The following is a 16,812-nucleotide window of genomic DNA, read 5'->3' on the forward strand; positions in this document are numbered from 1 at the left end:
AAGTGTAGGTCAGACCAGCACAGTGTGATCCTGCAGAGAAAAGCATGATAGTGTGCGTCATGGACAGGTGGTGTTCTATCTGATGCATTTCTAATGCACTGTTTGAACACTAGATTTTGTAACCCCTCACTCCAGCGTGAGCATGTGACGCACCACTCTCCACTCAGCTCCCAGCTCTAGTCTTAATAGTTGTTTATGCCACAACTGGATACAGGCATCATTTTCTGCATTTGAACTCTGTTCAAAATATTGTGAGAATGTTGATATCATAAATCTAATCCCAGAAACTTAAATCTTGCCTATACAAATCTTATATACATGAATCTTTATTACATCTAAGATACACAAAACTTTGATACACAAAATCTTCTATATGCAAATCTTTGCATACCCAAATATTTAATAAGCAAAATGTTGATAGATGAATCCTGAATAGAGTAATCTTGGATACACAAAATTTATATATGACAAATCTCTGACACACACATCTTTCATACATGAATCTTTGATACGCGAATCCTAAATAGACAAATCTCGAATATACAATTTAGATATGCGAATCTCGGATACACAAATCTTGAATGCATAAATCCTGAATAGACAACCTTGGATACACAAAATTTATATGTGTGAATCTCAGATTGACTTATCTTGGAAAGAAAAATCTTGGATGCATGAATCTTTGACACACAAATCTTTGATACGTGAATCACTAATACACGAATCCTGAATAGACAAATCTCGGATACACAAACCTTTGACACACAAATCTTGGATGCATGAATCCTGAATAGACAACCTTTCATACACTTAATATATATTGTCTGAAATGCAAATCTCTGACAAATCCTAGATGCTTGAATCTTGGAAACATAAATCTTTGACACACAAATCATTCATACCCAAATCTTTGATACTTGAATTCTGAATAGACAAATCTTACACAAAATTAATATATGCGAATCTCGAATACACAAATATTTACCTCACGAATCTTAACTTAAATGGATCCCTTTTTTTTTTTTTTTATAAAACCAGGGAAATATAAAAACCGGTCCCAGGCCATCTCGATCTGTGGACACGAAAAACATCTGTATGCTACTCCCTCAGACGCTGGAGGTGGAGCTGATGCAGGCATTATTCAGGACACCCCGACAACAATCTGTTTGAGGTACTCTTCACTCTGCTTTCTGATCGATCTCTGTCATTAATCTGTCTCTGGCCACTTTCCGCTCTCTTGCTGTGTGTGGGGGGGGAGGACACTGCAGCACCCCCACCACCAGCAGTAGCAACAACTCTTCTGCTCCCACGCCACTGTTTTCTGTCTGCCTCTATACTCTGGTCAGAGGCAGGTCACAAAGCGTATGGCCATCACTGCTGTGAAGCTCTGCTGCTTTGATGCAGAAGCTGCTGAATGGCCTTAAGGCCTGTCCACAGAGACTTATTCAGATGTCACAGAGTGACACCACAGATTTCTTAAATCTTGGGGATTTTTTTGATACGATATATAGTAGTAGTTAGTGTGCGTTTTGGAATGGATTCTCACTGTGTGTGTGTGTGTGTGTGTGTGTATATACATATATATGTATATGTCGATATATATATATATATATATATATATATATATATATATATATATATACACACACACACACACACACACACACACACATATATATATATTATATCTATCTCCACACAAAACAATGTGACACTAGGCTTGGGGCCAGCAGCTTATAGCTAGACTGGGTGTAGGAAATATCAATATCCATAAACAATACCGTATCAAGTCTCAAAAACACAGTATTGATTTTTAATGATTACTTTACATGTGAAAATTTGTGGTAGACAGTGGTTCATTTAATGTTGTGTTTAAACCCTGACCATTAGAGAGCAGTGCTGTACTCTCTAGTCTTCAGATCTCACTGTTCTGATTTGGATAAAAAGTCAATTTACCCAGATTTTATGAATATGACTGTGTGCTTTTTATACTACGACAGTTTTCTTAAAATTTGATAGTAAAACAAAAATCAACAATATATATATTGCCTTGCTAGCTATATCGCAATTTACTGATGTGTAACCCCTACATTGCACTACGCATCATATCGCTAAGTTCTTACAAATACACAACTCTAATAGCTAGAGCTTTGCACCAGGACACTAAAAAGTCAGTTTAAATAGTTTTTTTTTATAATGTAAAATGCTCAAATAAACTTGAATACAGAATATTAACAAATATATTAATATTAGCATATTAATGTAATTAATAAATATTAAATTGAGATCCTGCTAAATGATTTCCTTTCCAATCAGACATGAAATCATGAGTACATACCTAGTTCGTCACATAAATGACAATTACTGCATATCAGCTCATTCTGACTTGCACAGAAGGATCAATAGTACCAATCAGGGATGTCCCGATCCATTGTTTTCATCCCCTGATTTGATCATAAGACATTATGCTGAGTCTCAGTTGAAACTGATCTGATCTCATCGTTGCATTTCAATAAATAATGCAATTTAGGTCAAATGTGCTGATAGACTTTTTAGTAAACATTGTCACTAAATAACATATATTTACATAAAGTGACTTTCTGAACTGATTCATTTTGTTTGGAAGCTGAATTACTTTTCTGGTGACATGAATGACCCATAACATGGTTTTCGTCACCGTTCCTCTTGGCTTCCTCTTCGTTCTGAAACGAAGTTTCAGTGCTGATTTAAAGCTGAAGGAAGGGTGCAGTTCTCCTGCTGGTAAAACAGAGTTTCCTTGCTAGTTTAGTTTCTAACCAGCCATAAATAGTCATAAACTCTACAACAACAGTTATTATGGTCTGGTTTCACATTCTAATATAAAACAGTTGCTGCAGTGTCCACAGGCTGGGAATAATGGCGGATAATGGCGCCTAAGGGACACCAGAGGGAGTTCTGCTAAAACGCAGTGGTAAAAACAAAGGATCAGAACTGGATCAGGCATCAAATAGCTGATGCGTGATTTATTAAAATATGCTAGGATCAACCCTGATCCTAATCCACTAGATCGGGACATCCCTAGTTCCAAAATACATCATAATTTGCTGTGATTATTCCCCCCTCACCTTTAGACATCAAATATGCCTTAATTACACAGAAGGAAAAACCCTAAACAAAACACTTAAATGTTGAAGGATTAATTCTAATAAGCAAACTCATATTTATGCAGTCAAATTCAGGACACTATATTTTTCATTTTTTTTAAATATGGACATTTGATCTTCATTTGAACAGTACTGGGAAGTGGAAGACATTTCACTAAACACATACAACTGAAGAAATGTCCTTAAAAAGCATTTGTAAAATATATTTAATAAAATGTAATGTATGCAATAAATATACTGCAGCTTTTAGTGTAATACATGTTAATCTCTACCCAAAAACTACTCCTGCCACTCGTCACGTCTGAACATTCTGAAAATCTAGGTGACGGAGGTGCTCAAAATAAACGATCTGAATATGGAACAGAAAATTAAACAGTCGGGAGTCGAGTTTAGCTTGCGTCAACTGCTGCAGGATTGCTAAAATAGCCATATTTTTCAAAAGACGATAAGCACTGCTTATGGGTTCGGAGTCATTAGCAGTCATTGTGTCAGCAATGTCTGTGGGTGAAGCCATGTGACTGGGCAGCCAGGTGGGGGCTCGAAGTGCGATCCATGACAGAAGAGACCAAGAGAGGAGCGGCCCGAGGCGCACGGCTTGGCCAATCACCATGGACACGGGCCTTCAAGGACGACCACAGTCACTCAATGTGACAGAACAAGGTGCCTCGCAGGGGTGAAACAAGACTGCCAGACATAAACCAAGCCACATTAAAAACACTCCTCGCAGCATGTCAATATCAGTTAATGCCTGTGATTATAAATAGACCCACCCCATTCTGCTCTCAAATATTACTGCTAATTCCCTTTGACCTTATAAAAGGGATTCGATGAGGAATTAAGCATTCTGAGCAGACTAATGCACCCAAACATTCCCCATAATGCACAAAGCAATGCAGGCTAATTCTTCCAGTTATTGTCTAAAAACAGTACGACCGCCTCAATCCTTTTAGTTTGATGAAAGCATGACAGGAGGCTGTGTATAACACACACACACACACACACACACAGTGGGAGGCAAACAGGACCACTCACTTCCTGCTGTAGATTTTCTCTAAAGCCTATAACTCCAATTCTTCCAGTTCTACAGTAGCAGTGCTACAGTCCAGGGCTAATCCATACCTGCTTATTTGCAGCTAAAGAAACACTGCATAGCAACAGCACGAATGCAGTACGCTGTAATTTGTCCAGAGGAGAACAATGACATGGAAATGATTCAACTTTGCAAATTGCAGAGCATAACTAAACTCCTTACCACCTACAAATGACTTGTCCTGTCTAATGAGAACTGCAGGGGTCTCTGACATGAGGACACTGCAGCTTGCTGCACTATTAAAAATGCTGCTACTTACTGGAATTTCTCCATTTCTGAAAAACAACAACAATATTAGGAATGCACTGATACCAGATTTTCAAGTACCTGCAGATACAGAGTATCGATACTAGCTCAAATTAGACCTGATCCTGATATTTATAGCGTTTTAGGTTGTACTTCTTATATCCTGTCCTAAATAAGATATAATAAGCTTGAAAGAGCAGCAGTTACTGGTTGAGGAACTGCACATATAAAAGGTTTCAGAGCTGTGAAAAAATAAAAATTGCCACAATGCAAAAACGGGTGCAGGTAAGGAAGCATAACCTGGCTAAGCTTCACCAAACAGCTTTTAACTGGTGTTTAAATTCACATTTCAGGGCAGTGAAAAACCACTAGCTTAGAAACTAGAAGTGCTTCTGCAGCGATTTCACACTCAGGGTCACGCCTCGGTGTGAAAAGCTACTAAACTTCAGTGTGTTTCCTTTAAACAAGCTGCTGAAACTCAACTTTTGGCCAAAACAACAGCAGCACATGGTAAGAAAGTGTAAATGTAAAAGTTCTATTAAATGTCTGTTGATGGTAATAACTATTTATGACTGGATTTTACTGGTTGTTTAAACTTTTGGTTTATAAAAGTATGCAAACCAAAAGGAAGGGCATCAATAAGCCTTATGGTATCGGTGCTCTGTTGCTGATACCGATACGGTGTGTAAGTGCCAGTATCGGCTTCGGTGCACCACCAAACATTGTGCAAAAAAACATTGAGAACATTGAGAACACTACCCAGATGCTCAAAGCATTTAAAGGGTCCACATCCTAGATATCTGTGAAGTTTTAGTAGTAATTATTCCTTTCATTGACATTTACTGCTGTAGCTTGAGCAGGCAGATATAGGTAAATGCACTATATGTCCAAAAGTCTGTGGACACCCCTTCTAACGAATGCATTTCGCTATTTTAAGCTGCACCCAATGCACTTGCACACAGATGTGCAAATGCACACAAACAGCATGTCTAGGCCCTGTACAGAAGTACTGCCAATAGAATAGGACAGATAAACATGAACCTCCTACCGGTGCTGTGACTATGCCAGGTGTGGGCTTAAGGGGTATAAAGCCCTTAGTGGGACTGTGTTCTCTGGGATGATGGATGGTGCTCCATCCAATACTTTTGGGATGAGTTGGGGAGGTGATCATTTAACATCCTGACCTCAGTAATGCTCCAATCCTCTCAGCAATACCAAACTCTAGTAGAAAGCCTTCCTTGGACAGTAGATACGGTTAGTCTAACAAATTCAATTTTAATATCCTTTATTTTTGGAAGAAACAATGATAGGTGTTTGGTTATAAGGTGTTTGTAAATCGCTCTGTTCTTGTGATATTAGAGAAACAGGGATTTTTTAAATAGGCTGGATTTGCAGGTTAGAGTCTATATATATGGACTGTATGGAGCAGGGAGTGGACGGTATGTTGTGAAATGTACACAGGATTTATTTACTTCAATTAAGTAAAGGAAATTCAGCTTTCCGTTCCAGCGACGCTTTAACACCACTTGGATTCACAGACTGTCCCTGCACAATGCCAAGCGCTATGAAGGGATAAATTCTGTGAGATGGAGTTAGCGTCTATTATAAAGCGATTAGCTGTGAGCATTCCCTTTTATCCTCTGTACTGTAGTTCCTTCACTAGAGCTCAACAAGACTGTTATACACTGATCAGCCATAATCAGCAGCCTAATATTGTGTAGCTCCCCCTTGTGCCGACACAACAGATATGACCATTCGAGGCAATTAGGTCCCTTCTGTTAAGTATGTTCTGTAAGTTGTGAGGAGGGGCCTCCTTGACCATCAATGAACCTTAGATGTATATCACCCTGTTGCCAAGTCCACCGGTTGTGATTCTTTGGACCACCTTTTGGTAGGCACTGACCATACTGCATACCAGAAAATCCCCACAAGACCTGCCTGATGTTCTGCAGATGTTCTGCAGATGTTCTGACCCAGTCCTCTAATCACTATTTGGTTCTTTCGGTCAGAATGGCTCAGGTCCTTATGCTTGGTCATTTTTCCTGCTTTTAACACATCACCTTTCACTTGCTGCCTAATATATCCAACCCTGGACAGAAGTCACTGTAGATGAAGATAATCACTACTGTATTCAACTTCACCCATCAGTGGTGCTAAATGTTATGGTCAATCGGTACATCACTGCTGTCATGCAAAAAACATGCATCTCCACTTTAGCTGTTTCTCACTTCTGACATGTCCAAATTCCAACGTATGTGATGAATGGACAGACAGAAAGGCTCCATTGACTTCCATTGAAAGGTAAGACGTTTCCTTCCTTCTCCTGTAAAGTTGTCATTTTGGAGATATTCATATTTTGTCGATATGTTACTTAAAACGTGTGCGTTTCATGCATTCTGGATACTGTTTCCGAAGAGTGTTGTGGGGTTTGATGAGAGAACATCATCATGCGTGTGTTACAGACCATGGTTTGTGTTTGTGAGGCCAATCATTCAGTATAATTTGGATAATTAAAAAAAAATAAAAATTGGGCCAATGGACCAATAAATTACATTTACAGTTATGCTGTAAATGTGCTCAACACCACAGCAGTAAATTCTCCTCTTTTAAAACACACTCCCTTTCAGATCAAGAGTATGTAAAACTGCATTATAATCAAAATTATAGCACATTTGCACAACCGCTCGTCTGCAAATCCCAAAGCAAAACCACGTCGGCCAACACTCTGAAACACAGCGTGTGATAAAATAATCATTGGTGCCATTTCATCTAAGAGAACGCTCAACCCGTCCCACTTTCCTTCCCTTTATCTCTCCATTTCCAACATACCCTGCCTGGATTAAATATTTACAGAGAAAAAGAAGGGGGGGGCGATCGACAGAGCGACAGGGGTTTCTCTCTTTCAGGGGACTCCTCCATCACCCCCAATCCCCTAGTGTTCCCCATCAAAACGCCCCTGTTGCGCAACTGCTGCAAATCAAACGAACAAGTCTCTAATTGCAAATGCAACAATGAAGACATGGCTCTCATTACCATGCTGCACGAGAGCGCTCCATGCCAAACGCCCAGCAGGCATCATTATGTACAATATGTGTCACTATTTCTGATGTCACATCTAAGACACTAGTTCAACATAGCCTTAATGAGACACCGCCAACACGTGTGAAGCGAGAGGTGTAAAAGGTGAAGAGCAGCTGAAGACAAGAGGAGGAGGAAACACTCACAGCTGGCTTGGGTACGAAGGCCCGGCCGGGGATGGTGAAGCAGTTTTTAACAGTGCTCAGATACTGGGCCATGATGGAGAGGCGGCTGCGCTGTCTGCTCCCAGTGCTTGCTGTTAATCTCTGGAAACAAGAAAATCAAAGCATCACTGCTTCTGTATAAACATAACACACAAGGGAGTACAATATGACGATCACATGGTAACACTGTTGTGATGATTGCGTCATGATGAGCTCTTTCTGGGAGTCTAGAAGACTGACAAAGTGTATGCATTATAAACCAGGGTTCAGATCTGCTGTACAGAGCCTGCAAACAGCAACAAGAGCAATGCCAGTGTATGCAATGACAAACTGCATAGTAGCAAGTAGATGATTGGATTTGAGCCTAATGTGCCGTTATCATATTGTTAACAGTTCTTTATTTTATGCAATTATTTTAAAAATAATAATAATAATAATAATAATAATAATAATAGGTGTTGAGCAGAATAGCAATAATACAGTATACCATGGTATTTGCAATGCTAAACTCGTTAATTTTGCAAATCACAAACATGAGTAAGCCTGCCCCACTGTTCAGCCCTGCATTCAGACTAACGCTCGTACACAATGAATTTTTCAAAAACTGGATGGAGTGCATGGTAAGCATGTTCGGTTGATTTATGGGTGTATTTAGGAATGGGCAGTAGCCTCAGCCATTGTTTACAACACGTCCAAAAGCCGCTAAACGCTACTAGCTATGCTCCAACATTAATGTTTGTTACATAATTTACATATAATATGTAGGAGGTATTTTACAAGCTTCAGATGTCTGTGTTTAATCTACAATAGCTATAAAAATGTTCAAACACTCATTTGTTGAATCTATATTTAATAGTATTTATAAAAAGTTGAATAACAATTATTCTGTATGCCGTCACTTATAATTCTCGGAATTGGCCTAAATCAGAATCAAACAGTTATATGAAAATAATAAATAAAACCAAAAATACATAAATACATAAAAATCAATCAATGGAAATCAGCCAGAAAAAAATAAATTAGCGTATCTCAAAAAATAGTTCTGTGTAAACTGGCAAAGTGGGCTTCATAAAACTGATAGACTGGCTAGTTCAGTAAATGTGAGCTTTCATGATCTTAACATCAGCAAGTATTCACTCCTAGAAAACTGACAGATGACTTAATATGTTAATGGGTGACTCACAGCTGACCCTCAAGCTGGTTCATGTCAGAGACATAATTTCTACTACCGCGTCTCTTATGTAACACACAAAAAAGTAAAAGTGGAAAGAGAACCAGCAAACGGCCTCAACTATCACGCAGGCTTTACCAGGTTCTGTAAGAAGTACATCAGGCTTTATCAGCAGCACCAACGCGACAAAGGTGCTAGGCTTGGTCCCTTGGTGGGCCAAAAAGTCCCTGTAGTTACTGAATAATACACCTTGGTGTGTGATAAGCCTTGGAGTGTTATGGGGTTAAACTACATTTGGGCCAAAAGTAGTGGTGGAGTCAATTCTCCTTAATATGGGAATCAAGATTCAACTCAAAAGCTTTGGACTGGATTCCACACAAACACACACGAGTTTACCCAAGCTCCTGCCCAAGGACTCTGCGGTCACAAAGTGCCTTGGACAAAGTGGACAAAGTTTGGACAAATGTAAAAATTTGAGTGCACCGGGTGGTCCAGCGGACTAAGGCGCCGGGCACTGTGATTACACTGAGGATTACACATCACAGCCATCGGCAGACAGGGCCCTGAGAGAGCGCAATTGGCCTTGCTTTCTCTAGGGCGGGTAGATGGCGCTCTCCTCAATGTAGCACTAGTGCTGGCCAGCACTGGCTTCTGCTAGCCGGTGTGTCAAGGCCGGGTATACGGCGCTTTCCTCCAGGTGCACTGGTAGTCAGAAAAAGAGGTGTGGCTGGCTGCTGTGTGTTGGGGGCGTTGTATGTGTAAGAGGGTGGAGAATATGTATGAATTGTAATTGGTGATCTAAATTGGGGAGAAAATTAGTAAAAATCAGTGTAGTTTTGAGCGATTATTCTTGTGCATTGGTGCGTCAGCACTGCTGTGCAGTTACACCGCTAAAACTACCGGGTTTCTACATCCTGGTGGTGACTTCTTTGGCATACTACAAACAACGGCGTCTGAAACTAAGTAGATTATGTTGGAGTTGGTGCAAAATAGCGGTTGTTACTTTTTACTAAAATTTCTGCAACAACAGAGAGAGAAGACGTCGAAAAGGTTGAGGAGTTTAGTCATTTTCTGTGTTTTTGTATTATTTATTTATTTTTTTTTAATCTTGTCAATTTATTTTTGAAAGACAAACATTTTAGGGAATCAATTCTTAAATATAAATATACTAAAAATAAAAAAACAAACAAAGAATAAATAAATAAATAAATAAATAAAAAGTTCAATAATTTTTTAGGGAATATCCACCTGTCACTTTAATGCCTATAAAGCTGAGCATCAGCGCTAAAGCTATATATACCCAGAGAATTAGCACAAAGCTTGTTTTGTTGGGGAAAATGTGTTTGTTGTTTCCCAAATAAAACAGCAAGAAAATTTACCTATCAAAGCAAGGTGAACGTAAGGTCTCCAAACTTCTGACCAGTAGTATACTCTTAAGAAGATGCGTACAATGCAGGTTCCCGCTGTCCTCACTCACCTCTGCTACTTCTTTCTGAAAGGTGAGCGTGAGTCTTGTGCGTCCAAATGCAAACGGCCCACTTCTGTTGGCCATCTGCTCCAGCCACTTGATGATCAGTGGAGTAGAGACACTGAAGGGGAGGTTCCCAATGATGTGCAGATCAGGAGGCTCTGGTAATACACAAACACACAACATACCACATCATACACAATCTTTAATCAAATTAATTTTAGCAAATCACTACATGACCTTTTGAGGGCAACTGCAGAAATGGCCATGCTGACAACCCAGACAGACAATGTAGAAAGCTGCGTGCTTTTGGACTCTACACATGTTCATTGTTTAATGCAGTATTTTCTGTGGCTGTGGCTGTGATAAATGTCCTAGTCTTGACATTCATGCAGAATAATCCATTACACTGTAAATGAAATCTCTCTTACCATCTTCCCATTTCTTGGCTGTGTGGGTGGGGAAGCCTTGGTCCATGCTGTACGTGAGAATATCACCATGAACTATCCTGACCCTGCCTGGGGCAGCCTCAGATAAGAGCTGTTCAAAGGCAAGACACACAAGAACACACACATGCTTTTACATGTCCAATACAAGTAAAATAAATAAATAAATAAATAAATAAATAACAGAGATGCACTGATCATGATCTTCTGTATCCGAATACAATAAAACTAGCTGCCGGCGGAGTTTTAGGCCAATGTTAATTAGCCTTAAAGTAAGAAAAAAAATAAATAAAATAAAAAGCAGCTCAGACAATGGAGCTGAATCAAAACATAATAGCACACTAGCAGATTTCTAATAATATATTTAATATTAATACCATTTGCTCTATTGATCCATACTGCCATTTTTAATTCTTAAATCTAAATGAAAAATCACTAGTTGCCTGTTTAATTATTATAAAGCTACTCAAATTCTGTGAGATGGCTGAACTACAGATCTGCCAAAATCCCAAAAAACGAAATGTCTGACTGTTAGTTGCTTGTTTGGAGTACAAATGGCTGACTGTGTTTCTTAATAAAATAGTCCAACTATGAGTTTCAGAACCATAAGCAAACTGGCATAGCACATTCTAAAGATGAACGAGACTGAAGAGAAAGGAAAGAAAGTAGGACTTTAGGGTGTGTTTATACTTTGTTATACTTCGTAGTTCGATTCTCTTGGTCCGGATCCAGCAAGAAACTGATACTCTGATTGATTTTAGTCCTGATTTTGCTTTGCATTTATACGGACATAAGTGCAATCAAACCAAATGTAAAACAGGGTGGCGTATGGCACTTGTGTCTGTGGGTCCTGTTTGATCCACGCAATAACTAGCAAGAAATTACAATCTAACTGCTAGATCCTTAAATGCAGCCTGTCTTATTAGATCATGTGGTTTTGAGATCAGTATCACTGTGTCCCAACTCACACACATCTTTACTGAGAAAATGACACTAATGAATGCAGTTCTAATAGTGGCTAGTTCTGAAACGCTGTGTAGTAGGGTGGTAGTGTGTGACTAAACTAAAGCCACAACCAGAAAAAGTTAAAGCACCCATGATGAAGAAGGCAGATGTGAACGCCATGATATTTGTGGAGCGTGCAGGCAGGAGTGACCCCGTGCCTGTGCAGGGGGTGCTTGTTTGGTGCACACTAGAGTTGGAAAGGCAGCGTTTAGACTTACTCTAACGAACCACACTCACATAGCAGTCGCACCAAAGCTGAGAAGTATTAACACACCCTAACGGCAGATAAAATAGAGAAAATATCTACCACACGCTCACTTGAAAAGGTTTCTTGAGCGACGTCACAGAAAAAACATATTTGGATACATAAGGGAGCACATTTGTAATAAAGATGTGGGAATAAGCTTTTTACTTGATTTAAAAATCTAAATTTGCCCAAAAGTCCTAACAAAAAGTCAAGATCAGATTTATGAGGTGTTTTAAAGGGCAGAATTGATCACAGCTCTCCATCTCTTATAATGATGGATCCCACTGTCCCAAGTATGAAAACATTGGGGAGTCTTCATAAAAAAAATCTTCTAATAAACAGCTGATGAAAAAGGCCCACAGATCTTTATGAAATCAAAAGTGGTTCTTCTATGGCATGGCTTCAAGAACCATCTGAAGTAGAGCTGGGCAATATGATGATATTTTATCATAATCATGATAAATTTGATCATCGTTATACACAATATACTTTTCTAGGCATTTCAAGGATACTGTTATTGCTTACTAAACACTGCAGAATCAATTACAAACAGTGTAATAAGACTGGTTTAATAAGAAGAGCAGCAGATCACTGTGTTCATTACAGAGGAGATTCTAAATAGTAGTTCATGAACAGTTAAGAATCTGTTATTTCATGAAAAATGTCTTAAAATATTGTGATATAGTATTTCTACCATATCGCCCAGCCCTAATCTGAAGCACCCTTATTATTAGGAGTGTATGATTAAATCTGACCTCGTTCCAAGTCAATTAAAGCTTGGTACACTGTGTGTGCACTATATGCTTATCTGCATACCTCTAATCCAGGTATAAAGCGTTTGTCCTTCTCTACAACCAGTACATCAGCTGCTCCAGCGTTGAGGATGGATCTGGTGAGTCCTCCAGGCCCAGGGCCCACCTCACACACACATGCATTCTTCAGATTCCCCGCCTGCCGAATGATCTTATCTGTGACAGAACAGCCCACATCACATTAAAGCCCAGGTTACTGCAATAGTAAAGTGTAAATTATCTATATCCACACACACACACACACCTACACTAAATGTCCAAATGTCTGTGGACGCCGCTTCTAATGAGTGCATTCAGCTACTTTAAGGTGCACCCATTGCTGACAGAGATGTGCAAATGCACACACACAGCTTGTCTAGTCCCTGTAGAGAAGTAGTAGAATAGGACTCTCCTTGTGGAGATACACATGAACCTATTAGCACCATCCTAATGCTCGTCTCTGAACGCAATCAAATTCTCACAGCAATGCTCCTTCAAAATCTAGTAGAAAGCCTTTCTCTCAGGACAGTAGACAGTTACTTTAGCAAAAGCTGGATAAACTCTTTTTAATGCCCTTAATTTTCGAAAGAAACAATAAATGAGCAGGCGTCCCAATACTTTTGTCCATATAGTGTATTTCATGTGCATGTCTCATTTGTCTGTGCGTGTGTTACTGAATCTTTACATTTCAATCTGCCTCACCTGTGAGCCTCAGGTCCAGGAGGAAGTTCTGGGACAGCTGCCTCTCTGCTCTCAGGTTATAGAGCTTTATGATTTCTCCTATGGTGGGGAGAGGAGGCAGGCGAAAGGAAGCCACTTTCCCAGTCGCGGCCATCTCCTAGACAGAAACAGCAAAAGTCCACCACTTTAAATATGCAAAAGAGACCACAACACTAATAACAGTATTAAAGTATGCATTTCCATATGTGGCTTCACATACACACCAGCAGTCAAAAGTTTAGACACAGTGACCCAAAGATGACCCTTTCAGCCTATATCACTCATTTTAGAAAAAACTGGAGCCCCTATGCATTCTGACATTCTCTCAAGCAGGCTTGTACTGCTTTTCCAAAAGACCTGAAGAAGATCCACATGTTGGCTGTTCAAAGCTGCCTTAAATAATAAACCTTTTAAATAATCATTTAAAATGTGAATTTTGGAAAAATAAAGACCTATTGCTATTAAGTAATGACTAATTATCCAGTAACTAATACGTAGCAAATATTGTTTAAGAGAAAGGAATTGAAATACGGGCCCAAATACAATCAATCTATCATTAATCAATCAGGTGTCCAAACTTCTGACTTGGTAAACTTGGTAAACGACAGACGTCGGGAATCACTGTAGATCAAGGTGTGAAACGCCTGTGTCCTGTGAAGATCTGCAGGCTTTAAATAATCAGTAGGATGTCAAGAGGCTGGAAGTAAAAATAAGGGGAATTTTAGATGTGTCCTCAGACTGAGAAAGCTTTATAAAATCAAGATACACTAGATGGACCGGACTAGATTCTGACCAGGGAAGAAAGCTTTCTACTAGATTTTGGTTCAGCAACAAAAGTATTAGTGAGGTCAGGATGTTGGAGGATCATCACCCCATCTCATCCCAAAAAAGTACTGGATGGAGCACCACCATCCATCATTCCAGAGAACACATCTCTTCCACTGCTCCACAGCTCAACGCTGGTGGTCTTTATACCCCTCTAGCCCACGCCTGGCATTAGGCAGCATGGTGCCAAGTGGTTCATGTTTGTTCATCTACTCCAGAGAGTCCTATTCTATTGGCAGTACATCTCTACGGGGACTAGTAGCTGAATGCATTCATTTGAAGGGGTGTCCACAAACATATGGACATATAGTGTATCAAAACTAATTTAATATACAGAATGTTGGACAGTGTGTACATTTATCAGTAAAGTATCCTGTGGTTCATCTTCATCTTTCTCCTTTTACTTTTTTTCCTCTCTTTCCTGACACACACACACACACACACACACACACACACTGTATATGTATATATATATATAGGAAGGATGCTGGGTCTGTCTTTCCCAAGGGGTGTAGCTGTCACATATACTGCCAGATGCAAAAGTGACAAGTGCAGAGGTTAGAAGGGTTCTCGTGTAGGCTGATACACACAGTGTCTTAAGAACCAGGCCTGTTTCTCTCAGTTAACACTATACAGTCTCCATTAAACCTCTATAGACATCTGGACATTTGATTGCCATTTGAACAATACTGAGAGACGGAGGTAATCTAAATAAACACACACATTTATTTTTAAAATCACTTCAAATGAATAGAAAATTAATTGAATGTGGGATTAAGAAATGTGCTCACATTTATTACCACCTAAAATGTCTAAAATTGGAATCAGCTGCAGAACATCAGCTGCAGATGATCAAAACATGGTTAGAGAGGATTATTCTGGAGGAGTCTGTCTTATTTAAACCTCAGACGTTTAGTCTGGTCTGCTCTTGATGGTTGAAGTGAGTGGTGAAGATCATCATCATCATCATGGCCAGATCCAGAGAGCCATCCCAGGCCTTCAGAAAGAAGGGTGTAGATGCAGAGGAGCCTGGAAAGGGGGTTAAAAAGATCTCAGAGCAGTCAGAAGTCTTGCCATCCTAGCAAGTTCAGCCCAACAGCAGAGACCACAGGGTGAGTAAAGAAGTCTCCAACAATCCTAAAATGCCATCACGGGACCTATACAGCAGCTACCATCAGACATGTTTAATTTTCATGGGCGGTGTTCATGGAGAAAACCCTTGTAAGTGTTTAGTCACATTGTCTCCATCTCTCTATATTGATCAAATGGGATGAAATGTTTTCATGGGGTGTCCTAATAATGTCACATGCCTATTTATATAATAAATGTTACTTCATTAGTCAGCAAATCTTATTATTATCATCATCATCATCATCATCATCATCATCATCATCATCATCATCATCATCTCACTTCACCACGTTAAACCCAGTGGAGAAAACACGGTCATTTGGCGACATCTAGCGGCCAGAACTGTGCATTACAGCTTTAGAAATGGCACAAGCATAAAAGCCTGGTTTCACACCAGTGAATAACACTCTCCCGTTTCACACGTCCACTCCGCCAACGACGAGATAAATACCTTTACCGAAATGTTAAAAATGGAGTGTGACAATGGGAGGATTTGGTTGGTTTCCACCGCCCTGCAAACACAGGACAGCATGCTAAGCTAATCAGCTAACTAAATAACAGCAGAGCAGTGTGCGACTGTGAGTGCAAGCCTTCAGTTCAACGCTGACTATTAACCTAAACGCCAAAACAACAATAAACACACACATAAACAAGCATACACTCCGAGCTGAGCTGATCTGCAGCGAAACACGTTTTCCTCACCAGCGCCGCTTCCCTGCTTTTCCTGTTGTGAGCGTTTAACGAACGCCAGCCGCCCTCTCAGCCAATAAAATCGCACGGTTTGAAGAGGCAGCCAATGAAAGCAAGCGAAGGCGGGACTTATTGTTGCCCTTGAAAGTTCCATGTGACCCAGTCGTGTCATTGCAGTAACGCGTTGTGGCCAGCAGTGTCGCTGTAGCGCTTAGAAACATGTAGTAATTTAATGAAGCATTTATTAATTTATTAATTGAGAATTATATTATTTAATAACTTACACATAAACAAGAGCTCTAGTTTCACAACCTGGTCTATATTCTGTATTATAATGCACATTTTTGTCCTGCTATTATATTAGTATTACCTTATTCTATTAAAACAGGTCTTAATTAGTGCTTAATTAGTAAAAGTGTATCTGTGTTTAATCCAGTGCTTGAAGTGGTAAAAAGTGCCAGTATTCTCCTTATTCACATGTTGGCTTGTGTATTGGCTTTCAATGGAAGTCAGTGTTAAATGATTTTTTTTGAATGAATTTTGAGTCATTATGGAGCGTTCCTATTTGTTCATTCATCAGTACCGTCCCACTTCGAG

At 39.6% G+C, this 16,812-nt stretch overlaps 1 protein-coding gene across 6 annotated transcripts in view; it reads right to left on the minus strand.

Annotated features, from left to right (window-relative positions):
* The window catches only part of tfb1m (transcription factor B1, mitochondrial), a 37,480-nt gene extending 21,231 nt beyond the window's left edge, over positions 1-16,249 (minus strand). Inside the window, exons 1-7 of one of the 6 annotated variants that reach the window (XM_072689084.1) lie at positions 16,228-16,242; positions 15,186-15,423; positions 13,552-13,687; positions 12,875-13,026; positions 10,792-10,900; positions 10,370-10,521; positions 7,704-7,823 (exon numbers count right to left, since the gene is read on the minus strand). In XM_072689084.1, coding sequence (XP_072545185.1) covers positions 7,704-7,823; positions 10,370-10,521; positions 10,792-10,900; positions 12,875-13,026; positions 13,552-13,684 — 666 coding nt within the window. In that variant the 5' untranslated portion in view covers positions 13,685-13,687; positions 15,186-15,423; positions 16,228-16,242. Of the gene's footprint in view, positions 1-7,703; positions 7,824-10,369; positions 10,522-10,791; positions 10,901-12,874; positions 13,027-13,551; positions 13,688-15,185; positions 15,424-16,170 lie in introns of all 6 variants that reach the window. The other 5 variants (XM_072689080.1, XM_072689082.1, XM_072689079.1 and 2 more) reach the window with 5 other exon arrangements.
* Between the last annotated feature and the right edge of the window lie 563 nt (positions 16,250-16,812).

The sequence above is a fragment of the Salminus brasiliensis genome, chromosome 10, assembly GCF_030463535.1.
Source record: "Salminus brasiliensis chromosome 10, fSalBra1.hap2, whole genome shotgun sequence".
In the NCBI taxonomy this organism is placed as follows: Eukaryota; Metazoa; Chordata; class Actinopteri; order Characiformes; family Bryconidae; genus Salminus; species Salminus brasiliensis.